General features: G+C 54.1%; 2 protein-coding genes across 2 annotated transcripts; one reads left to right on the forward strand and one right to left on the reverse strand.

Annotated features, from left to right (window-relative positions):
* Positions 1-614: 614 nt before the first annotated feature.
* On the reverse strand, positions 615-3,075 carry Ccdc96 (coiled-coil domain containing 96). The gene is given in 7 exon segments (XM_053743455.1): positions 615-1,340; positions 1,343-1,405; positions 1,408-1,671; positions 1,674-2,039; positions 2,042-2,258; positions 2,260-2,398; positions 2,400-3,075. Coding segments are annotated over 7 exon segments (1,995 nt in total). The 5' UTR covers positions 3,041-3,075; the 3' UTR covers positions 615-1,035.
* A 471-nt stretch (positions 3,076-3,546) lies between these two features.
* Positions 3,547-17,126, forward strand: Tada2b (transcriptional adaptor 2B). The gene is given in 7 exon segments (XM_053743451.1): positions 3,547-3,881; positions 13,633-13,777; positions 13,780-14,113; positions 14,115-14,282; positions 14,284-14,393; positions 14,396-14,566; positions 14,569-17,126. Coding segments are annotated over 7 exon segments (1,245 nt in total). The 5' UTR covers positions 3,547-3,611; the 3' UTR covers positions 14,616-17,126.
* The last annotated feature ends 955 nt before the right edge of the window (positions 17,127-18,081 follow it).

The raw sequence follows: 18,081 nt of genomic DNA on the forward strand, positions 1-18,081 counted from the left end.
CCTAGCTGCAGAAGAGTCCAGTGGGCCTGCACAGCTTTTAGCTGGAGCCATGGAGAACAAGGTTCTGTTGGCAGAGATTTAAATGCTTCACTTGGCCTTGATGGACAGGGTAGAAGGAAGATAGATCATGTAAGGGAAGAACAGCTGTAGGGTTTTTTTTACTCCCTGCTTAGTACATTTGTGTGATGTCATAGAAAATTGTGGTCGAGCCATGTAAGTTAGGAGTTTTAACTGCCTCAACCTCAAAGGGAATACACTTTATAAAACAAAATCATGTCATCAAAAGACAGTAGTCATGACATTCTCAGCCATGAGCCACCTGCACCAAGGGGGGTTCTACCATTCTTCAGAGGCACCCAGCACCAAAGATAGATGGTCTTCCTATGACCCACTAAGTTGAGGAACGAGAGAGCACCTTGTTCCTGTCGGAGAAATGCTTAGCTGGATGCAGAAGGCTGTCATCTGTGATGGCAGCAGTCACCACTCCATAGGCTCACACCTGCAAAACCACATAGTTGCTGTTTTGTTTCCACTGGGAAAAAAAAATACTTTTTATTCTTAACATATCAGTGACATTTTTTCAGAGGATCCAAAAAGTTTGATTCTAATGGAAAACTGTCATTAAGACAGAAACATTAATGGTGGCAAGGACTGAGTTTTCTTCCACTGAGAAAAGAAAGATGACCAAGCACCAGCTTCCTTTCTGCTGTTGGTCCTCTCTCCTGTTTCCTGGAGATATATATTTACACTCTTGAAGCTAGTACTGGCTAGAGACAAAACAGATTAAGGGGACTTTGTGAGACAGTAATTCAGGACTACAACTTAATAAACCCAAAGAGAATTTAATAATTTGCTTAAGCACAGAATTTTTCAGTAATCTGCTCACTTGTTGAACTTTGCCTACTTACACATAGAAGAGGAATGGCACTCTTTGGTACTAAGTTACTGAATTATGGGATTGCTCAGCTCTTAAGTTTTTAGATTTTCCTGAGAAGTCATGTTACATTAAATCACTCCATTTTTGTTTCTCTGGGTCTATTTTTGCTTCATCCCATATAAAACTGCTAACCCAATTTTGTGGTCAGCACTAGTTTTGAAGCTGAAAAAATTATAAAAACATGGTTTCCTAACCAGATGCCTTAGGCCTCTTAAGGATGGCAACAGGACAGTAAAAGTGGACCACACTGACAATGTTCTGCCAACTCTGTCCACCGTATCAGGGCGGGAGGAAGGCTTGGCTTCCCTGATCTTCTGCTTCATGCCTTTGCAGGACAAAGTGAGCCCAGCATGATGGCGCTTGAGGGATTCTAGGCGCTGGTTCAGCTGTTCAGTCTTGTCCATCTTTCTTCCAGGTCCCGAAGGAGTGGTTCCTTGCCCAGAAGCCCGCACTTCTGGTTCAGCTTATGTTGTCACCCCTCAGGCTGTCTCGGGCTTGCTTCGTCTTGGTTAGGATGTCCCTTCCTAGAGCCACCTGAGCCTCAATTTCCAAAAGTTGTGCCTTTTTGCATGCATTCTCCATGTCCATGAAATGCAGCTTTTCCTTCACATGGGTTATTATCTGCACATTGTTGTTCACCTTGTTGCGCAGTTTTAAAAGTTCCTCATTTCGTTCCTCGACTTTCTCGTTGAAGGTCTGGTTCTCAATCTTAAGCTGTTCAAAATCGATGAGAGCAGCCCCTCAGTCAAGTCCTCCTGGGCCTTCATTCTGGTTTCAAAGTGCACCAGGCTCTGCTTCAGCTGCACGTTCTCCAGCCGCACAGCGCTCATCTCCTTCTCCTTTTTATCCTCCAAGGCCTGAATCTGCTCCACCTCCCGCAGGGCAGCCTGGCGCCCACCCCGCATGCGGCAGCTGCCCATGGCCTGCATCACCACCTGCTTTTTGAGTACCTGGAAACGTGCCACTCTTCTCTACCCTGGCCACCTTGTCCTGCACTGCTGCTCCAGCTGGGCCAGCTCCTGGTGGTACCACTCCAGGTCATCAGCCTCTTGCTTCTTCAGGTCCTCCAGCATGGCCAGATAGTGCAAGTACGCCTGCTCTTATCGGGGGCCGCGGGCTCTGGGCCCTTAATCTGGCCCTCCACGGCTTCCAGGCCCTTCTTCTTGCGCAGCGCCTCGGAGATCTTTTGCTGCAGGTACACATTGTAGCGCTGGTAGCGGTTCCGCTCTAACCACCAGGTTGGTGGTACTGGTTCCAAGAGCTCTTTGCGAAGCTGCTGCTCGTGCAGTTTCTGCACCTCCTCCGGCCACTCACTGTCGCGGTAATCCACTGAGCCGTGTAGCGAAGGTTTTCTGCCCTTCCTTGCTTTCCACCTTTTGTCTTTCACCACTCTCCACCTTGCTCTCCTCCTCCTCCTCCTCCTCCTCCTCTTCCTTCTTCTCCTCCTCTTCCTCTTGCTTAGGTCCCTCTCTTTCAGGCCTCCGGGGCTGGAGCGGCATCCTCGCCAGTGGTGGATAACTGCAGAGGCGCCCCGGACAGGGTTTTCTTCTTAGTCTTCTTCTTCTTCTTCGCTGCAGCTCTCTCCTCTTCCTCCTCCTCTTCCTCCTCCTCTTCCTCCTCCTCCTCCTCCTCGTCCTCCGCCTCCTCGTCCTTGTCCTTCTCCTTCTTCTCCACTTCCTCCTCCTCCTCCTCCTCCTCCTCTGTGGCCTCCTCCTGTTCCTCGGGCCTGGTTTCGGATTGCGGTTGGGCTGCCTCCTCGGTTCCGGCTCGGGCTCGGGCTCGGGCTCCGGCTCGGGCTCGGGCTCGGGCTCCGGCTCCGGCTCGGGCTCCGGCTCTGGCTGTCTCCCCGGCTCTCCGGGCTCGTCCCTCGCCCTCAGCCTCGGTGACTGCCTGCTCGTCCGCGGCGGCGCCTCCTTCCTCGGTCTCTACCTCCTCAGCCGCCGCCGCCGCCTCGGGCTCGGGCTCGGGCTCGGGCTCGGGCTCGGTCTCTGAGGGTTCGGCGGGCATCTGGAGGTCCGAGGTGTTCTTGAGAGCGGAGGCGAGGCTTTCCCCATCTCCACTTTGATCCAGAGAGTCCCCAGCGTGCTCGGAGCCCCCGTCCATCTCCGACCGCTGCGCCCAGGCGGGGGACCCGGGCAGAAAGCTGTTAGGTTTCCCGGGGCAACCGGGCGCACGTGCTGAACCCCGCGATTGGCCAGACGCTAGTCGGCGCCCTGCCCCTCCAGCCACCCTCTCGGCCAGCGCTGGCCAATGGGAGTCCGCGAGAGGGGCTGATTGGACGCGGGCGCGAGCCGGCGCCTCGGGGGGCGTGGCGCGCCCTGACCGCTTCCGGCCCTCGCCCCGCCCAGCGCCCGGCCGAGGGCGGGGCGTCGTGGGTGTGGTGGCGGGCGCGAGGGCGCGCAGGCGCAGCGCGGCGGGCCGGGGGCCGGCGGGGGCGCGCGGGCGCCTGCGCGATGCGGCGGGGCGACGGCGGCGTCGGCGGGCGGCGGCCGGCCGGGGCCCGAGGGCGCCTGCGTGCTGCGGCGGGACGCGGCCCGGCTGGCCGGCTCGGGCGGCGCCTGGGCGGGGGCGGCCGTGGCGGCGGCGGGCGGGCGCGGGCGCGGCGGCGGGCGCGGCGGGCGGCGGCGCGCTGACGGCCGGGGGCGCGGCGGGCCGGGCGGGCGAGCGGGGGAAGATGGCGGAGCTGGGCAAGAAGTACTGCGTGTACTGCCTGGCCGAGGTGAGCCCGCTGCGCTTCCGCTGCACCGAGTGCCAGGACATCGAGCTGTGCCCCGAGTGCTTCTCGGCGGGCGCCGAGATCGGCCACCACCGCCGCTACCACGGCTACCAGCTGGTGGACGGCGGGCGCTTCACGCTCTGGGGGCCCGAGGCCGAGGGCGGCTGGACCAGCCGCGAGGAGCAGCTGCTGCTGGACGCCATCGAGCAGTTCGGCTTTGGCAACTGGGTGAGCGGAGGCCAGCGGGCGGGCGGGACGCTGGGCTCCCGGCAGGTGTGCGCGGGACTGGCCTCCAGGGCCAGGCGGCCCGGGCGTCCTGGGCGCCGCGCGGGCCTGCCTGTCTCCGGTGCCTGTCCGGTCCTGGGCCCGTGTGCGCCCTGTGGTGCCTGCGGGTGCCCTGCGCGTCGGCCAGTGCTCAGACTTACTGTGGGCCCCTCGACACCCAGGAACACTGTGCGATGGGTGGCCAGTAGTGATGAACAAAGGCGCCTGCACTGGCAGGCTTGGGCCCCGAGGTCTACTCTGATCGGTCGGTTTCCGCAGAGATGCTGAGAGAAAAGCGAGAGCTGGGCTAGATTCATTTACACTGGCCGTCATGTGCCAGTCTCTCCTGGGGAGAGCAGAGTTGTTCCTTGGGGGGTTTTGAAGGGGCTGTCTGTCTTATCAGAAAAGAAGAATAAAAATCTCTGGCTGCATTGTCCCCATAACCACCAACCATATGCAGCCATTTTCAGGCTTTCTGAGAAGTAGGGAAGCGACACTGGACCCTTAGTAGTTCCCCTCCCTCTCTGAGCTGGGTTTTCATCTTGCTGCCATTTCCCCCACAGTGCTGCCCCTCCTGTTCCCAACCTGCTCCTTTCATCTCTTGCTTTCCTCAGGACCATTCTGCAGCCCTGGAATCTGTTCTCCTCATAACTCCTTAGGAAAGAAGCTACTCTACAAATTATTACGTGATCACCACCCTCTGGGACACCTCCGCCTCACTTTATCCTTACGTGCTGTTTGTGTTGCACGCTGAGCATCTGCTTTGTGCAGAGCAGACACTGGGTGATGGATCCTGAAGGGGAGAAGCCCTCACCCTTGCCTTCAGGGAGCTTATGGTGTTGCGTTCATTTGCTCCTGGGCCCAGAGCTCTTCCTAAACTCCTGCCTTCTGTTCCCTGCCTGACCTCCACAGTGACTTGGACTCAGCACCACGCTCACTACCCAGGGTTGCAACTGACATCCATCCCGAATACCATCTTCCACGTCTAGTTCATCAGCAGCCCACTTTTCAAAATATGTGCAGAACCTACCCATGCTTGTGACCCTAGTGCAACCTGACCTTTACCTCTTGCCTTTACCACTCCTGCTTGTCTTCCTGCTTCGTTCTCATTCCTTCTCACACACCACAGTCAGAGTGATATCTTAAACAGGAGTCACTTCTCATAGGCTCCGGTGGCTTCCAGGTCTACTTGGATTTATCTCAGTCCCCAAGACCGTCCAGTGTCCGTGGATGCTGAGTCCCGCTGGTTACCGATTTTCCTTTCTTCTGCATGGAGTGTGCTACCTCCAGTGGTGGCTCACGACTGAGCTTGTCCACTTGATGTGAGTGCCTCAGAGAGAACCCTCCCTTCCACGGCGTTCTTCCAGCACTGACTGCCACTTTGCAGCTGGCGGGGACTGAGCGCTGCAGAGTGCATGCACTGAGCTGAGCACTTTGTGTGTCTCTCTTGAAATCTCAACAGCCTGAGGCCAGAGGTTTGGGATGGACGGTGCAACTGGGCCTTCCCTGCAGTACTGTGGGAAACAAGATACAGCACCTTGAAACTAAAACTTCATGGTGTCTGGGAGAAGCTGGGCTGGAAGTGGGGAGGCTTCTTTTCTAACAGTCTTTTCAAACTAATGCACTGGGAAGCCTGTTAGAATGAAGATTTTGAGTGGAGCAGTCTGCATTCTTATTAGCCCAGGAGGAAAGGCCTTGCTGTTCTTAGTGTAGGCCTGGCCTTGCCACCTGCTGGGCCAGTGGGAGGCTCAGGACAGGCCTGAAGTGCTGCCTTGCTACAGGCACAGGTGCTGCCCATGGCACTGGTCCAGCACTGGAGTTAGGCTCCGTTATTTCTTCAGCTGCGTCCTCTTAGTCTGTTTTCCCTCTCGGCTTCATTTTCTTCATCTGAGGCTGTTCCACAGCTTGCATGTGTGGTTCTCTTTCGAGCATGTATGCTGATCCATGCACACAAGTCATATGCTGCACTCAGGACAGAGTAGGCCGTGCCAGTTCTGTACAGGGCTCTTCTGTATGTAGCTCATGTGGTCTGAACAGCAGCCCTGTGGGGACAGTTCTCACTCCTAATCTACAGTTGAAGGACAGCAACTGCGAGACTAAGCTGCTTGCCCAGGAGTCCTCAGCTTTGCGTGCAACAGGACCAGGGTTGAGCTCAGGCCTGCTGACTGCAGCCAGGGCCTTGCCATGGTGTAAGAGCATTAAGTGAGTGTGGGTCGGAGGCACTGAGCTGTTGTGGCTGGAGGTGTGGACAGGCTGGAAGGGCTGTTCTGGAGCCAGATCAGGGCCTGCTTCAGGGATAGATTATGGAGTGGGGGAGGTGCCTGGGTGAGGGTAGGAGCAGGTCCAGGGGCTGGGGCCTGGGGTGTGTGGGCATCAGGAGCATGGAGTGAAGAGGACACCTGTTCAGTTCTGGTTTCAGATGGCAAGTGGTGAGACAGCCTCAGACAGTGCTTTGTGTGGACTTCCTGGGGGTTGAATAAGGAGGCCAGGTTGGGTGTTGCTGAAGTCTGGCAGCAGTGCAGTCACTCTATGCCAGTGCTGGGGCATGGGGCCTGAAGGGAGCAGGGTGTATCTGCTGGACCCAGGAGGGCTTGGGGATGATCAGCATGGCCAGGGTCTGGCACGGGTGTACCCATGTGTGGGGCAGTGAGAGGGAGGGGATGAGGGATGGGACCTTGGCAATAGTGGGGTAGAACTGCAACAGACAGTGACCCATGGGACCCAGTGACCCAGGTCCACAGGGTACTGAAGGTCTCCAGGCAGCTGGTGGTTCCACAGGTTCAGAGGTTGGAGGACAGGGACCCCCCTGGAACACAGATGCAGAAGTGTAACATTTCAGATAGTAAGGAGACTTCACTTGGTTTGTTAGGTAGTCCCGAAGTCCCTGAGCTGTTGCTGAGGAGGACACCCCTCCTCTGTGGACTGTGGTCAGGGGGCTTTGAGAAAGGGGGCTCAGTCTGGCTCTGCAGATTTTGGGTTCAGTGAGATGAGCAGCTGTGAAGGGCCTGTGTGGTGCACTCAGGTTTGTCCTTGGAGGCGGGCACGACGTCCTGCGTCAGCAGTGTTTGCCTTTCCTGCTGGGCGCTGCCCGGGTGTGCTGGGTCTGGCATTGTACACTCACTCACTCACCGCTGTACACTCATGCTCAGTGCCACTGTGTCAGCTTCTCCAGAAACACTGCTAGGAGTGACAGACAGCTGCGACCTTGCAGGGGCTGTGTGGGTGAGGTGCACTCCTTGTCCTGAGCTGAGAAGGACAAGAGAAGGCTGGCCAGGTGGAAAGGTAGTGGGGTGGAAGGAGCTGTTTTGCATTCTAGCAGTCAGATTTATTTGGGGGCCAGGAAGAAACCAGCTTGCCTGAAAGGGAGGCCTGGAGTTGGAGACTGCCCCCATGGGGCCGGCAAGGAAGGCAGGTAGCTTGTGTGCAGTTAGGGTTTGAAGGTATGGCTGGGATCTTGGAGCTGCTTCCTGCTCCTGAGGTGCAGGCCTGAATCCACGTGCTGATGTGCACTCCCCTTGACCCCACCCTGAGGCCAGATTCTCCCCTTTACAAGCAAGGTAACTATTGTGAGTGTTGAAGGACAGGGCAGAGCTGGAGTTGTGTCCAGGTCTTCTCCCTGCTCGGTGGTTTCCCTGACAGCACAGCCAGAGGCCCACCAAGCCCAGAGCCCAGCCTGGATGCTGACCTAGCATCTCCAGGGGTCAGGTGGACATCTACAGTAGTTACCAAAAGGATCACAGGAGCTCTGAGGCAGCAGGTCGCAAGCCCGGAAGCTGAATTTGAGAGCTGAAAGCTGGGACCCTCCACTTCTTACTGGGGCAGAGAGACTGCTTTGGGATCAGGTGTCCAGCCCACAGCGTCCTGACAGTGGGTTTGTAGGACTTTAAGGAAGCGCTAGAGAGAACAGCCTGGATGGGGAAACTGGGTAGAATTAATAGGGTCCAAGAATGGTGGTCCAGACTTCCTTGTGCATCAGATCACGCAGGAGTCCAGCTAAATATGCCTCATGCCACACACTGTTTCTGATTCAGCAGTGTTTCCAACAACTTCCCAGGCTGGCCAGCAACCCTTCTCTAAGAGCCACTGAGCCAGGTATTGTGGCACATGCATGTAACCCCAGTGATTTGAGGAGACTGAGGCAGGAGGCTGTCAAATTTGGCGCCACCCTCAGCACTTAGCAAGCTCTTGTATCAAAACAAAAATTAAAAAAGGTCTGGGCATGTAGTTCAATGGTAGAGTGTCCCTAGGTTTCAATCTGCAGTACAGAAAACAAAAAAAAAGCAAAACCCCCATCAAGATGGAATTGGAAGATGTATCTCTTTAAAAAACCTATTAGGCTGGGCATGTAGTTCAGGCAGTGCAGGCCTGGAATCCAGTGACTCAGGAGGCTGAGGCAGGAGGATTGCAAGTTCAAAGCCAGCCTCAGCAACTCATTGAGACCCAATCTCAAATAAAAAGGACTGGGGATGTGGCTTAGTGGTTAAGTGCCTCTGGGTTCAATCCCTGGTACCAAAATATAACCTGGTAATTATTTTTACTGAAAATATTTATTTATTTATTTATTTATTTTGGGTATGGGGAAGAACTCAGGCACTCAAGGACCACGGAGCCACATCCCCAGCCTTACTTTGTGTTTATTTAGAGACAGGGTCTCACTGAGTTGCTTAGTGCCTTGCCACTGTGCCTGGCTTGAAAATATTTATTTTTATTGTGGTAAAGTATATATAATATAAAATGTATCATCTTAACCTTTTCCCATTCTTTTGGCAGTACCAGGGATTGAACCCAGGGTGCTTTGCCACAGAGCACTTTTTATTTTGAGACAGGGTCTAGCTAAGTTGCTGAGATTGGCCTCTAATTTGAGGTCCTCCTGCCTCAGCCTCCCGAGTTGCTGGGATGACAGCTGTCCGCCTGCACCAGCCGCCTGAGCCTCTTTGGTGTGCAGTGCAGCAGCACTGAGCGCATTTTCATTGCAATGCAGCTGTCACCACACCCACCTCTAAGACTAGCTTCTTCCCCGTGGAAGTTCCGCTCCTCATCCTTCCCACAGCCTGTGGCAGTCACCGTGCTGTCTGTTTCTGAATCCAGCCACTGTAGGACCTTTCGAATCATCATAGTTGTCCTTTGTTGACTGACTTGCTCCACTTAACACGGTGTGTTCTCTGCTGCTGGGGCTGGAACCCAGGCCCTTGCACATGCTCAGCAGCCACTCCACCCTGGAGCCACACCCCCAGCCCTCTTTATTTCTTGAGACAGGGTCTTGTGAGGTTGCTCAGGCTGGCCTTGACCTTGTGCTCCTTGGCCTCCCATGGCTGGGATCACAGGCGTGGCTGCCACCATGCCTGGCTGGGCACAGTGTTCTCGGGTTTCATTGTTGTAGCATGTGCCAGAGCCCCCTTCCTTTCACTGGCCAGTGGCAGTCCACGGTGTGCCACACCTCACTTTGCCCGTGGTGTCTGCAGGCTGGTCAGCTGTGCACGGATTGCTCCCTCCAGGCCGTTTTCAGTGCTCTAGGTCATTACCTTGGAGCAGAATCGCTGGGTCCAATTCTAGGCTTGGTTTCTTGGAGCTGACATGTTCTGTTCTGCAGGGCCACGCCCTCTCCCCAGCTCTGTCACAGGTGGCCTCTGACCCAGGTTTTTATCACCTGGCACTAATGGCAGCCCTGTCTGTTGGTGAGTCCTCCAGTGTGGAGAGGACGAGGACCCAGAACTGAGGCTTCACAGCCCAGGAGTGGTGGCCAGGGAAGATGGGGTTTTGGGGACATCTGATACCCTGGAGGGATGAGCTCTGAAGCCAGTTTGAGGCCTGTGGCCTCAAGGGCCAGCTGTGCCCTGCAAGGCGGGTAGCTCACTGGACCTGGATGAAGGCAGAGCTGTGTGCAGGGGCCGTCCCTCTTCATGATAGGCTGGGGGGACTGTTGACGTCCCGACCTGCCTTCATCTGGCTGTACTGTCCTGCTGCCACCTGTGAGAAGGGCCTGGGGGTTGCCAGCTGAGTGTCCTTGTAGGCCAGTGTTGAAGGGAGAACTGAGATTGTGGCATAGGGAGTAGCTTAGCTGTGGAGGTGATGGCAGGGCTGAGAGGATGAGGAAGCTTTGTCCAGCCTGGGGACCAGTGTCGGAGTGCACGTTTGGGCCAACCAGGCAAAGAAGGTGGTGAGCAGAGCTCCTGAGTTGGGAGCCTCCGCTCAGCGGAGCCGCAGCCAGCTGTGGGTACCTCCTGGGTCTCCTGCGCATCCTGCAGTGGCCAGGTGGTGACCATCAGGAGGCACAGCCAGCATGAGTGCCAGAGCACTGATGTGGGGGTGAGGAGTGACCGAGTGGGACTGTATGTGGGCACCTCCAGGGTGCCACCAGTGTGCTTTGTACCCTGTTCTTCCCTCTGGCCACAACCCCCTCCCATCCTGAGAATCAGCAGCTGGGCTGGCTGCCGGTGCAGCAGCGCCCGCCTCCCATGTGCAGGGGCCTGGGCCAGCACCAAAGGGCAAAGAATATCCAGCAGTGGTTTCCACTTCCTATCTTCTGCTTCTGCCTGGCCCTGTGGGTGGCCTTGCTCACAGGCTCCCTCCCCTGGTGGGGCCCCCCCGACTCCACTCTCCAGAAAGGCAGAGTCTCGGGTGGCCTCTGGCCCTTCCGATGCTTCTTCATTTGAAGAGAGAGGAGCAGGAGCTGGGCCTCCCCTTAGTGACAGCTTGGCCCCGTGCCACCTGGAAAGGATGCCCTATGCCATGACCCACCCCAGCCTTGTCCTCTGTCTTGTGCCTCACAGTTCAGGTGCCTGGGGAGGAGGACAGCAGGCCTTGAGACCTATGGAGAGCAGTGGACGGAAGGTTACTCACCCTGAGCCAGGGTGCTGGGTGCATGCAGGCCTGTGTCCAGTGTGCCCCTCGGGAGGCCAGCTCTGCCTAGGTCATGGTCTGGGAGGAAGTGTAGCAGCCCGGGGCCATTGTTATGGCATCAGAGATCGTCTGAGGCAGGGTGTGTGCCCTGTGCTATGAGACGCAGGTGCTCCTGGCCTTGTGCCCTGGCCGCAGCTCACCAGAAGGCTGATGTCCTGATCTATAAAACATGGGCCGTGGTGGCACTGCTGTCTGTGGGCTGTGTGAGGACTTGGCAGGATGGTGTCTGTCGTCGCGTTTCTCTCGTTTTCATCGTCTTCTTATCTGATGTGACTTAAACATGAGCCGTGGTGGCACTGCTGTCTGAGGGCTGTGTGAGGACTTGGCAGGATGGTGTCTGTCGTCGCGTTTCTCTCGTTTTCATCGTCTTCTTATCTGATGTGACTTGTATGAGGAGAGTCACAGACCAGGCCACAGCAGGGGTGGAGAGGCCAGAAGCCATGGGCCAGGATGCATGCCAGCCCCAGGGTCACTGAAGGCTTCCGGGATGAGAGGACCTGGGTCTTGAGGGGATGAAACACAAGTTGCAGGAGTGAGGCTGATGGCTTCTAGGGGGCAGCAATGGCAGACGGAGCACAGGCTACATGGTCTTGTGCATAGCAGCCTCCAGCTCTCCTACCACCCTTGAGACGGGCCTGTTATTATTAACAGGGTTTATCGGAAATACACAGAGCGGTCCTATAATTTGTCCAATCACAGAGCTGGGGTGGAACCAGGCCCAGAGCCCGTGCACATGAGGAGGTGCATCTCCAGTGGCTGGGCCAGTGCTTCCTGCTGGGTTTTGGGAAGTTGTGAGGAGAACAGGCTAGACCAAGAACAGGTCCCACAGGCTCAAAGGAACCCCAGGGAGTCTGGTTGACCCCTTGGGTCTGTGTCTTCCAGGTTTCACGGACTGTCAAGAGTCAGAACTTTTGGAGGCTGACCTAGAGTTGCTAACTTTAAAATCTGCCAAGTAAGGGTTTTATTTTTTTAAAAACCCCAAAAGTCTACTGCAAGGAGCAGCCTGCAGGCCACTTCAGAGTTACTTGCCATGAAATCGTGCCTAAGAGACCTGGTACCTTTGAGCCTCTGGGAAAACTGGGATCCACCAGCCTGACTGGTCTGGGAACCCCTCTTTGGATAGCACTGGATGTGGCTGTCCCTCCTCCTGGCCTCAGACAAAATGGGATTAGTGCTCACTGCCAGAGAAGCCACCAGGCCTAGGCTAGCTCTGCTGCCCATTGCCCACCAGGTGGTGGGACTTAGCGGTTCTGCTTCCAGATGTCCTGTGCGGAGGCCTGCCAGGGCTCTCCATCCAGCATGGTCTTTTCTTCCATGAGCAGGGTCAGGGACTCTGTTAGTTAGAGCTCTGCATCTAGAGGCCAGTGTAGGCCTCAGCAACTTCATCTTGGCGGCATTGTCCATGGGGACCTGTGCCACCATGGAAGTCGGCAGCCTCCACACTTTAGTGCAGGCTTCACTGGGAAGGACTGAAGGCTCAGCAGGGCCTCCAGCAGTCTAGGCCACCCAGAGCGGTAAGTTCTGCAGTAGTGGGTAGTCCTGACGTGGTGTTTGTCTTGCCTAAATGCTCCCTGAAACAAAATGAACCTATTTGATGCTACTAGTGATGTTTTTAAAAAGAAGGAATCATGTAATTCATCCTCATAAGACCACAATCTGTCTTGCTGTAACTTTACTGTTTTCTTCCTGCTTCTCCAGGGACCTCATAGTTGGGTCTCAGGACTGCCTGCCTCATTCCTGCTCTGCTAAGTCACACTCATGACACTTCCAGGTCTCGTGGGAACTTGTCCTAGAGAAGCCTGGGATAGAGGGCCCAGGAAGACTTCCCACCCTGTGCCACCCAGCTTATAATCAGCGCCAGCCTGAATGTACTGACTGGTTCTTGGTTTTGGCAGAACCTTCAGGGGTGGAGACAGGCCAGGCTTGCTGGTGGAGCTGGTGGCCAGCTGGGTACAGAGCAAGCTGTCCACTCTCGGGTGGCTGTGGGCTTCCATGGAGTGCAGGCATGCGTAGGCAGTGAGGGAGTGGCTGGGTGACTTGAGTGTATATTTTGGGCAGTTAGTTACTTTCTGAAGTGGCTTTAGTGGTTGACTTTAAGGAAGAGGCCTCTTGGCAGAAGGAAAAGATTGAAGGAGTTCTACGGTTTCCTCCCATTAATCACCCTTGCACAGTGGCTCCCTGCTCGCGGGGGTGCATGCTCCCGGCCTACAGCAGCGCCCACTGACTTCTCTGGCACGGAAGTTGTTGTGAACCAACACCCTCTCCCTCAAAAGGCCCGCACCAGTCACCAGCTGTCACCCCCAGGAAAGGGACAGGCTAGCTCTTTGGAGCTCTATGCTGGGGCAAGTGCTAATGGCAGTGTCCGGGCCCTTTCTTTCCTAGAAGGCCAGGCACATGGGTGAATAGTGTCCTATAGTCAGGCCTGAGTCATGGCCTGGCCTTGTCCCATGGGTGCATCTGTTTACCAGTCTCCAGCCATTCATTCCTACCCACCTGTGTCCTGGGATACTTGGTCTCCCAGGGTTTGCAGGATAGTGGAATGGCCTGTACAGTGGGTCAGTCCCTGGGCTGTGCTGTGCCACCAGAAACTCCCATAACCTTAGACAGGTTGCACCTCTCTGGATCTTCACCCTCTTGGTACAAAGTCAGTCCAGGTTCTTTTCAGTGTGGACCTGGAGAGAATGTGGACCTGTCTTTGAGAGGGTGGGGAGATAGGAAGTATTCCAGGTGAGCCTTTGTGAGCATGTTGATGGACTTGGGTGAAACACGTGTGACAGGCTGGCTTTGGAGTAACCTCTGACCTTCACTGTTGTAGGAAGACATGGCTGCTCACGTGGGTGCTTCCCGGACCCCCCAGGAAGTGATGGAGCACTACGTGAGCATGTACATCCACGGGAACCTGGGGAAGGCCTGCATCCTGACAGCATCCCCAACCGGGTGAACAGACCACACCTGCCCCAGCGAGGCCCTCTCTCACCCAGCCTCACCACCCCATTGCCCCCACTGGACATCTCTGTGGCTGAGCAGCAGCAGCTGGGCTACATGCCACTGCGTGATGACTACGAGATTGAGTACGACCAGGACGCCGAGACGCTCATCAGCGGGCTGTCCGTGAACTATGACGACGACGACGTGGAGATCGAGCTCAAGCGCGCCCACGTGGACATGTACGTGCGGAAGCTCAAGGAGCGGCAGCGCCGGAAGAACATCGCCCGTGACTACAACCTGGTGCCCGCCTTCCTGGGGAAGGACAAGAGGGAGAAGGAGAAGGCACTGAAGCGCAAGATCACCAGGAGGAGAAGAGCTGCGACTGAATCTGCGGCCACTGTACCAGTTCATGTCATGCAAGGAGTTCGATGACTTATTTGAAAACATGCACAAGGAGAAGATGCTGCGAGCCAAAATCAGAGAGCTGCAGCGGTATCGGCGAAATGGAATCACCAAGATGGAGGAGTCAGCTGAGATGAGGCAGCCAGGCACAGCGGGAGCGAAGGAAGGAGAACAAGAACATGGCCGGTTCCAAAAGGGGCAAGGAGGAGGGCAGAGACGGCGAGTTTGCAGCCATCGAGAACCTTCCTGGTTTGAGCTCTTGTCAGACCGAGAGAAGGTGCTCTGTAGCTCTTTGAACTTGAGTCCAGCACGCTACGTGACTGTGAAGACTATTATAATCAAAGACCACCTCCAGAAGCGACAGGGAATCCCCTCCAAAAGTCGCCTTCCTAGTTACTTGGACAAAGTCCTAAAGAAAAGGATTTAAACTTCCTCACAGAAGCGGGTGGATATCCAGGGTGCTTCTGAACAAGGGCACCCTGAGCGTCCCCAGACGCTTCCAAGGCCAGAGTGATGCTCAAGTAGCTGGTGAGCCAATGGCGTGGGGGGAGGGGAGAGGAAGCGCCTTTTCCCCTGTTGCTCTTTTAAACAAGTGAGTTCCTTTTTTAAGGTATAAAATCTTTTCACGGTCCTCTGAAAGAAGCAATAGTAACAATCTTATACTGGATCATGGGGGATACAAATATGTGTCTATTTTACTTAGTCCTAAAAGTAATCCTTGAAGATGACGATTGGCCTTTGCGTGTTCGTTTGGAGACTGTTAGGAAATTGGGATGATTTCCTTTTCTTTCCTGAGCCGCCTTCCCTTTGGGTGCAAAGCTGTGGGTGCCAGGAGTGACGTTTTCCTGCTGGGCCGCCAGCCACCCATCAGCTTTTCCTTGTGACACAAGCTCTTCTCAGGCAGGGCTGCTGTAGGCGCCCCTTTTCTGAGCCCACTGCTGGCCCTGGGCATGCGACACTTTATAGAGGCCCATGGGACACAGACCTGCCCCTGTGTAACAGATGAAGAACATGAGGCCAGAGAACACCAGGACAATTTCCTTACACATTTGAGGAAGAAGCCTTGTTTACACAGTTGATCACGTGAGCTTCCACTTAGCTGTCAGCAGCAGCCAAGTGTGAATTTTCAACTCCCAAATCCCAAGCCACCCTGCCTCCTCCTAGTCTGAACCCAGCCTGCTACCCACTTGGGGATGCCCCCTGGGTGTATCCTCATCCATCCCGAGGATGGGAGTGCCGGGAATGGGAGGGTCATAGGACTGGTGGGCACTGCCAGGCTTCCTGGGGTGCCCTTTGCTGCTCTGACTACCTTGGAAGACTCCACGTTAGAGAGTCCAGGTCAAGTGCTCGGTGTTGAGTTCTGGCATTGGCTTCCTCAGGATTCCCACCAGTTAGAGGTCCCCTTTTCTTAGAAAACGATGACCATGCTAGTCTGCTAGGCAGATTATTTAGGGCATGGCCAGGCCGACACTCATTGGCCTGGCAGAGCCACAGGACCAGCTCGTACAGGCTCTGGCAACTGTGGAGGTACCCTGGCTCTGCTTGGGACTGTGCACTGCTTCCTGCTCGCTGTCTTGTATACAACTCAGAAATGGCTCCTTCCCAGCCCAAACGAAAAGCTTGTTTCTGGGGCCTTCTTCAAGGATGTACACGGTACCTTCCTTTTAAACTGAGGAAGTCGCTTGTCTTCCGGCTGCTCAGGGTTCTCGTGCCCAGACCCTGCTTTAGAGTCCCTGGATGACCACAGACCCACTCTCCCTGAGCTCATCCTGCCCTGTGTCCCTGTAGGCACAAGAGCCTGTTACCTCCCAGAATATTGGGCTTGAAGTTACATTAAAGTGAAGTTATTGAAAGGAAAAAAAAAAAAAAAAAAAAAAAACCCAAAAAACAAAACACACACACTCATTTCCAAGGATGACTTATGTGCCTTTTCCTTTCTTTTTACATCCTCTGTCCCATAGGGTGAGTTTTCAGCATTAAGTAAAAACATTCAAATACACTGTATATGGCTTTAGTTGCAAGTACGTTGCAGACTGCCAGAGGAGCGCCCACTAGCTAGACCAGGCTTCTCAGCCGATGCTGAGCAATGGCATGCTCCAGAAGCTGGCTGCGCGCGGTGCCAGAGGCCACTCACAGAACAGTTGACGGGATGGTGCTGAGTCCTCACAGCGTCACCACCAGACGTTCTCAGAGCATGGGTCTGGGACCTGTTATAAATGCAGACTCTGGACCCAGCACGGTCCTCCTGAATTGGAATTCCATGGTGCATACTAGCAAGCTATCTGTCAGACCCTCTGTTACTGGGATGGGAGCTTATTTAACAGCCACTGGCTTTAGCTGTCCTGGTGTCTGATTTGTTGATTTCTGCACCACCAGAATCCTAGTTTGTGAGGTTAAGTTGGCTTATTTGTTTATATAAAATGATAGAACCTACATTAGCTTAGAAGCAGAGGATCCTGTAAATGTGGATGACCCAGGCCAAGAGCTGTCCAATGAAAACCTTGTGCTTAAGCAGGTTTTGTAGTATATATACATAGTATATATATATATGTATATCTTTTTGATGGTATGAAGAATTAGTTAGGCTTGACTGTTTAAAACACCATAATGAATGTATAATTCATTTATGTCAAAGTCTTAATATGTTGTTTACAATGGGAAAGTAATTTTAGGATGGTTGCACTCTTCTCCCATCTGCTCCAGCTGTCTCTGTCACATTAGTTCTTACCTCGGCATTAGTTTGGAGCCTGACGTTTTATATTTAATTCTCACAATAAATTAGCTATCATAATTCTATGAAGTAGATCTTTCAAAATTTACACAAACTTGTCTTTACCAAAGTCCAAAAAGATAGGTAATTTTTCAGCTATCTGAAATAATGCTCGCTGGGAGGCCAACATTCCAAGAATGTATTAAAAACTACAACTCTGACTACCGTTTTATTACCCTTTTACACAATTAAACAAGTTGAGAACAGAACAGTATCCTTGCTTGCTTCTTACTGTTTTTCGAACCTCCGCGCCCGCATCCTTGCAGAGCCTTAAATGCAGCCAACACTGAGCATGCACCTGTGGGCATGGTGCACCTGGCATGTCCATAGTGTACTCTGGTACCAAGCCAGCCCTCCACTCCCAAATGGGAGCTGGGCTGATAATGGGTCTGCTGTGAACTCAATTCTGATGCCTGCACTGTACACCTCAGCCCAGGCTGCAAACACTACTAGAATAGAGCTGAACAAATTTCTCATTTCCAATGTGAATAAGTTCGTCATTAAATCACCCATTAGTGTGATTGTGGATGACTGAATCAACTATTGAAGACAACCTGGCTGTATCTGAGCTACAGTCATCCCTTGGGTTGGTTACAGGATGCCCCACACTCACCATGTTCAGTATTCTAAATTTTGAGGACTTCAAGTCCCTTAAGTAATGTTCACATATAACCGATGCACACCCTCCTACCAACTTATGTCATCTCTAGGTGACTTATAATACCAGTATGATGTAAATGCTCGTACAGACTGTTGTGCAGGAAATGAGGACAAGAGAAGTGTGTTCAGCACAGAAAGAATTTGTTTCAGTACTTTTGTTCTTCAGCTGGTTGACCTGAGGAGTGTGACCCCCACAGACACAGGGCTGACTGCATGTCTTAGGGCATGAGCTTAGTGCTTCTTAGTAGGTCTGGCTGTAGCTGAGAAGGGAGAGGAGCTGCACATACTCACAGAGACTAGTCTGAACATTGTCTGTCAGTCAGGCTTCACTCTGCAGGAGTTCGTGGATGGTGAGCACACAGCTATATAGCATAAAAACAGGCTCGGGTGGATCCAGGCCTGGGTTCTCTCCGGTGTTAGGCTGCCTTCATTCCCAGGTATATATTTGACCAGTAACACAAAGCAACTTCAGGTAAAGGAGGAAAACATTGTTTGCAGGTAGGA

This window comes from Sciurus carolinensis, chromosome 10 (genome assembly GCF_902686445.1).
Source record: "Sciurus carolinensis chromosome 10, mSciCar1.2, whole genome shotgun sequence".
NCBI lineage: Eukaryota > Metazoa > Chordata > Mammalia > Rodentia > Sciuridae > Sciurus > Sciurus carolinensis.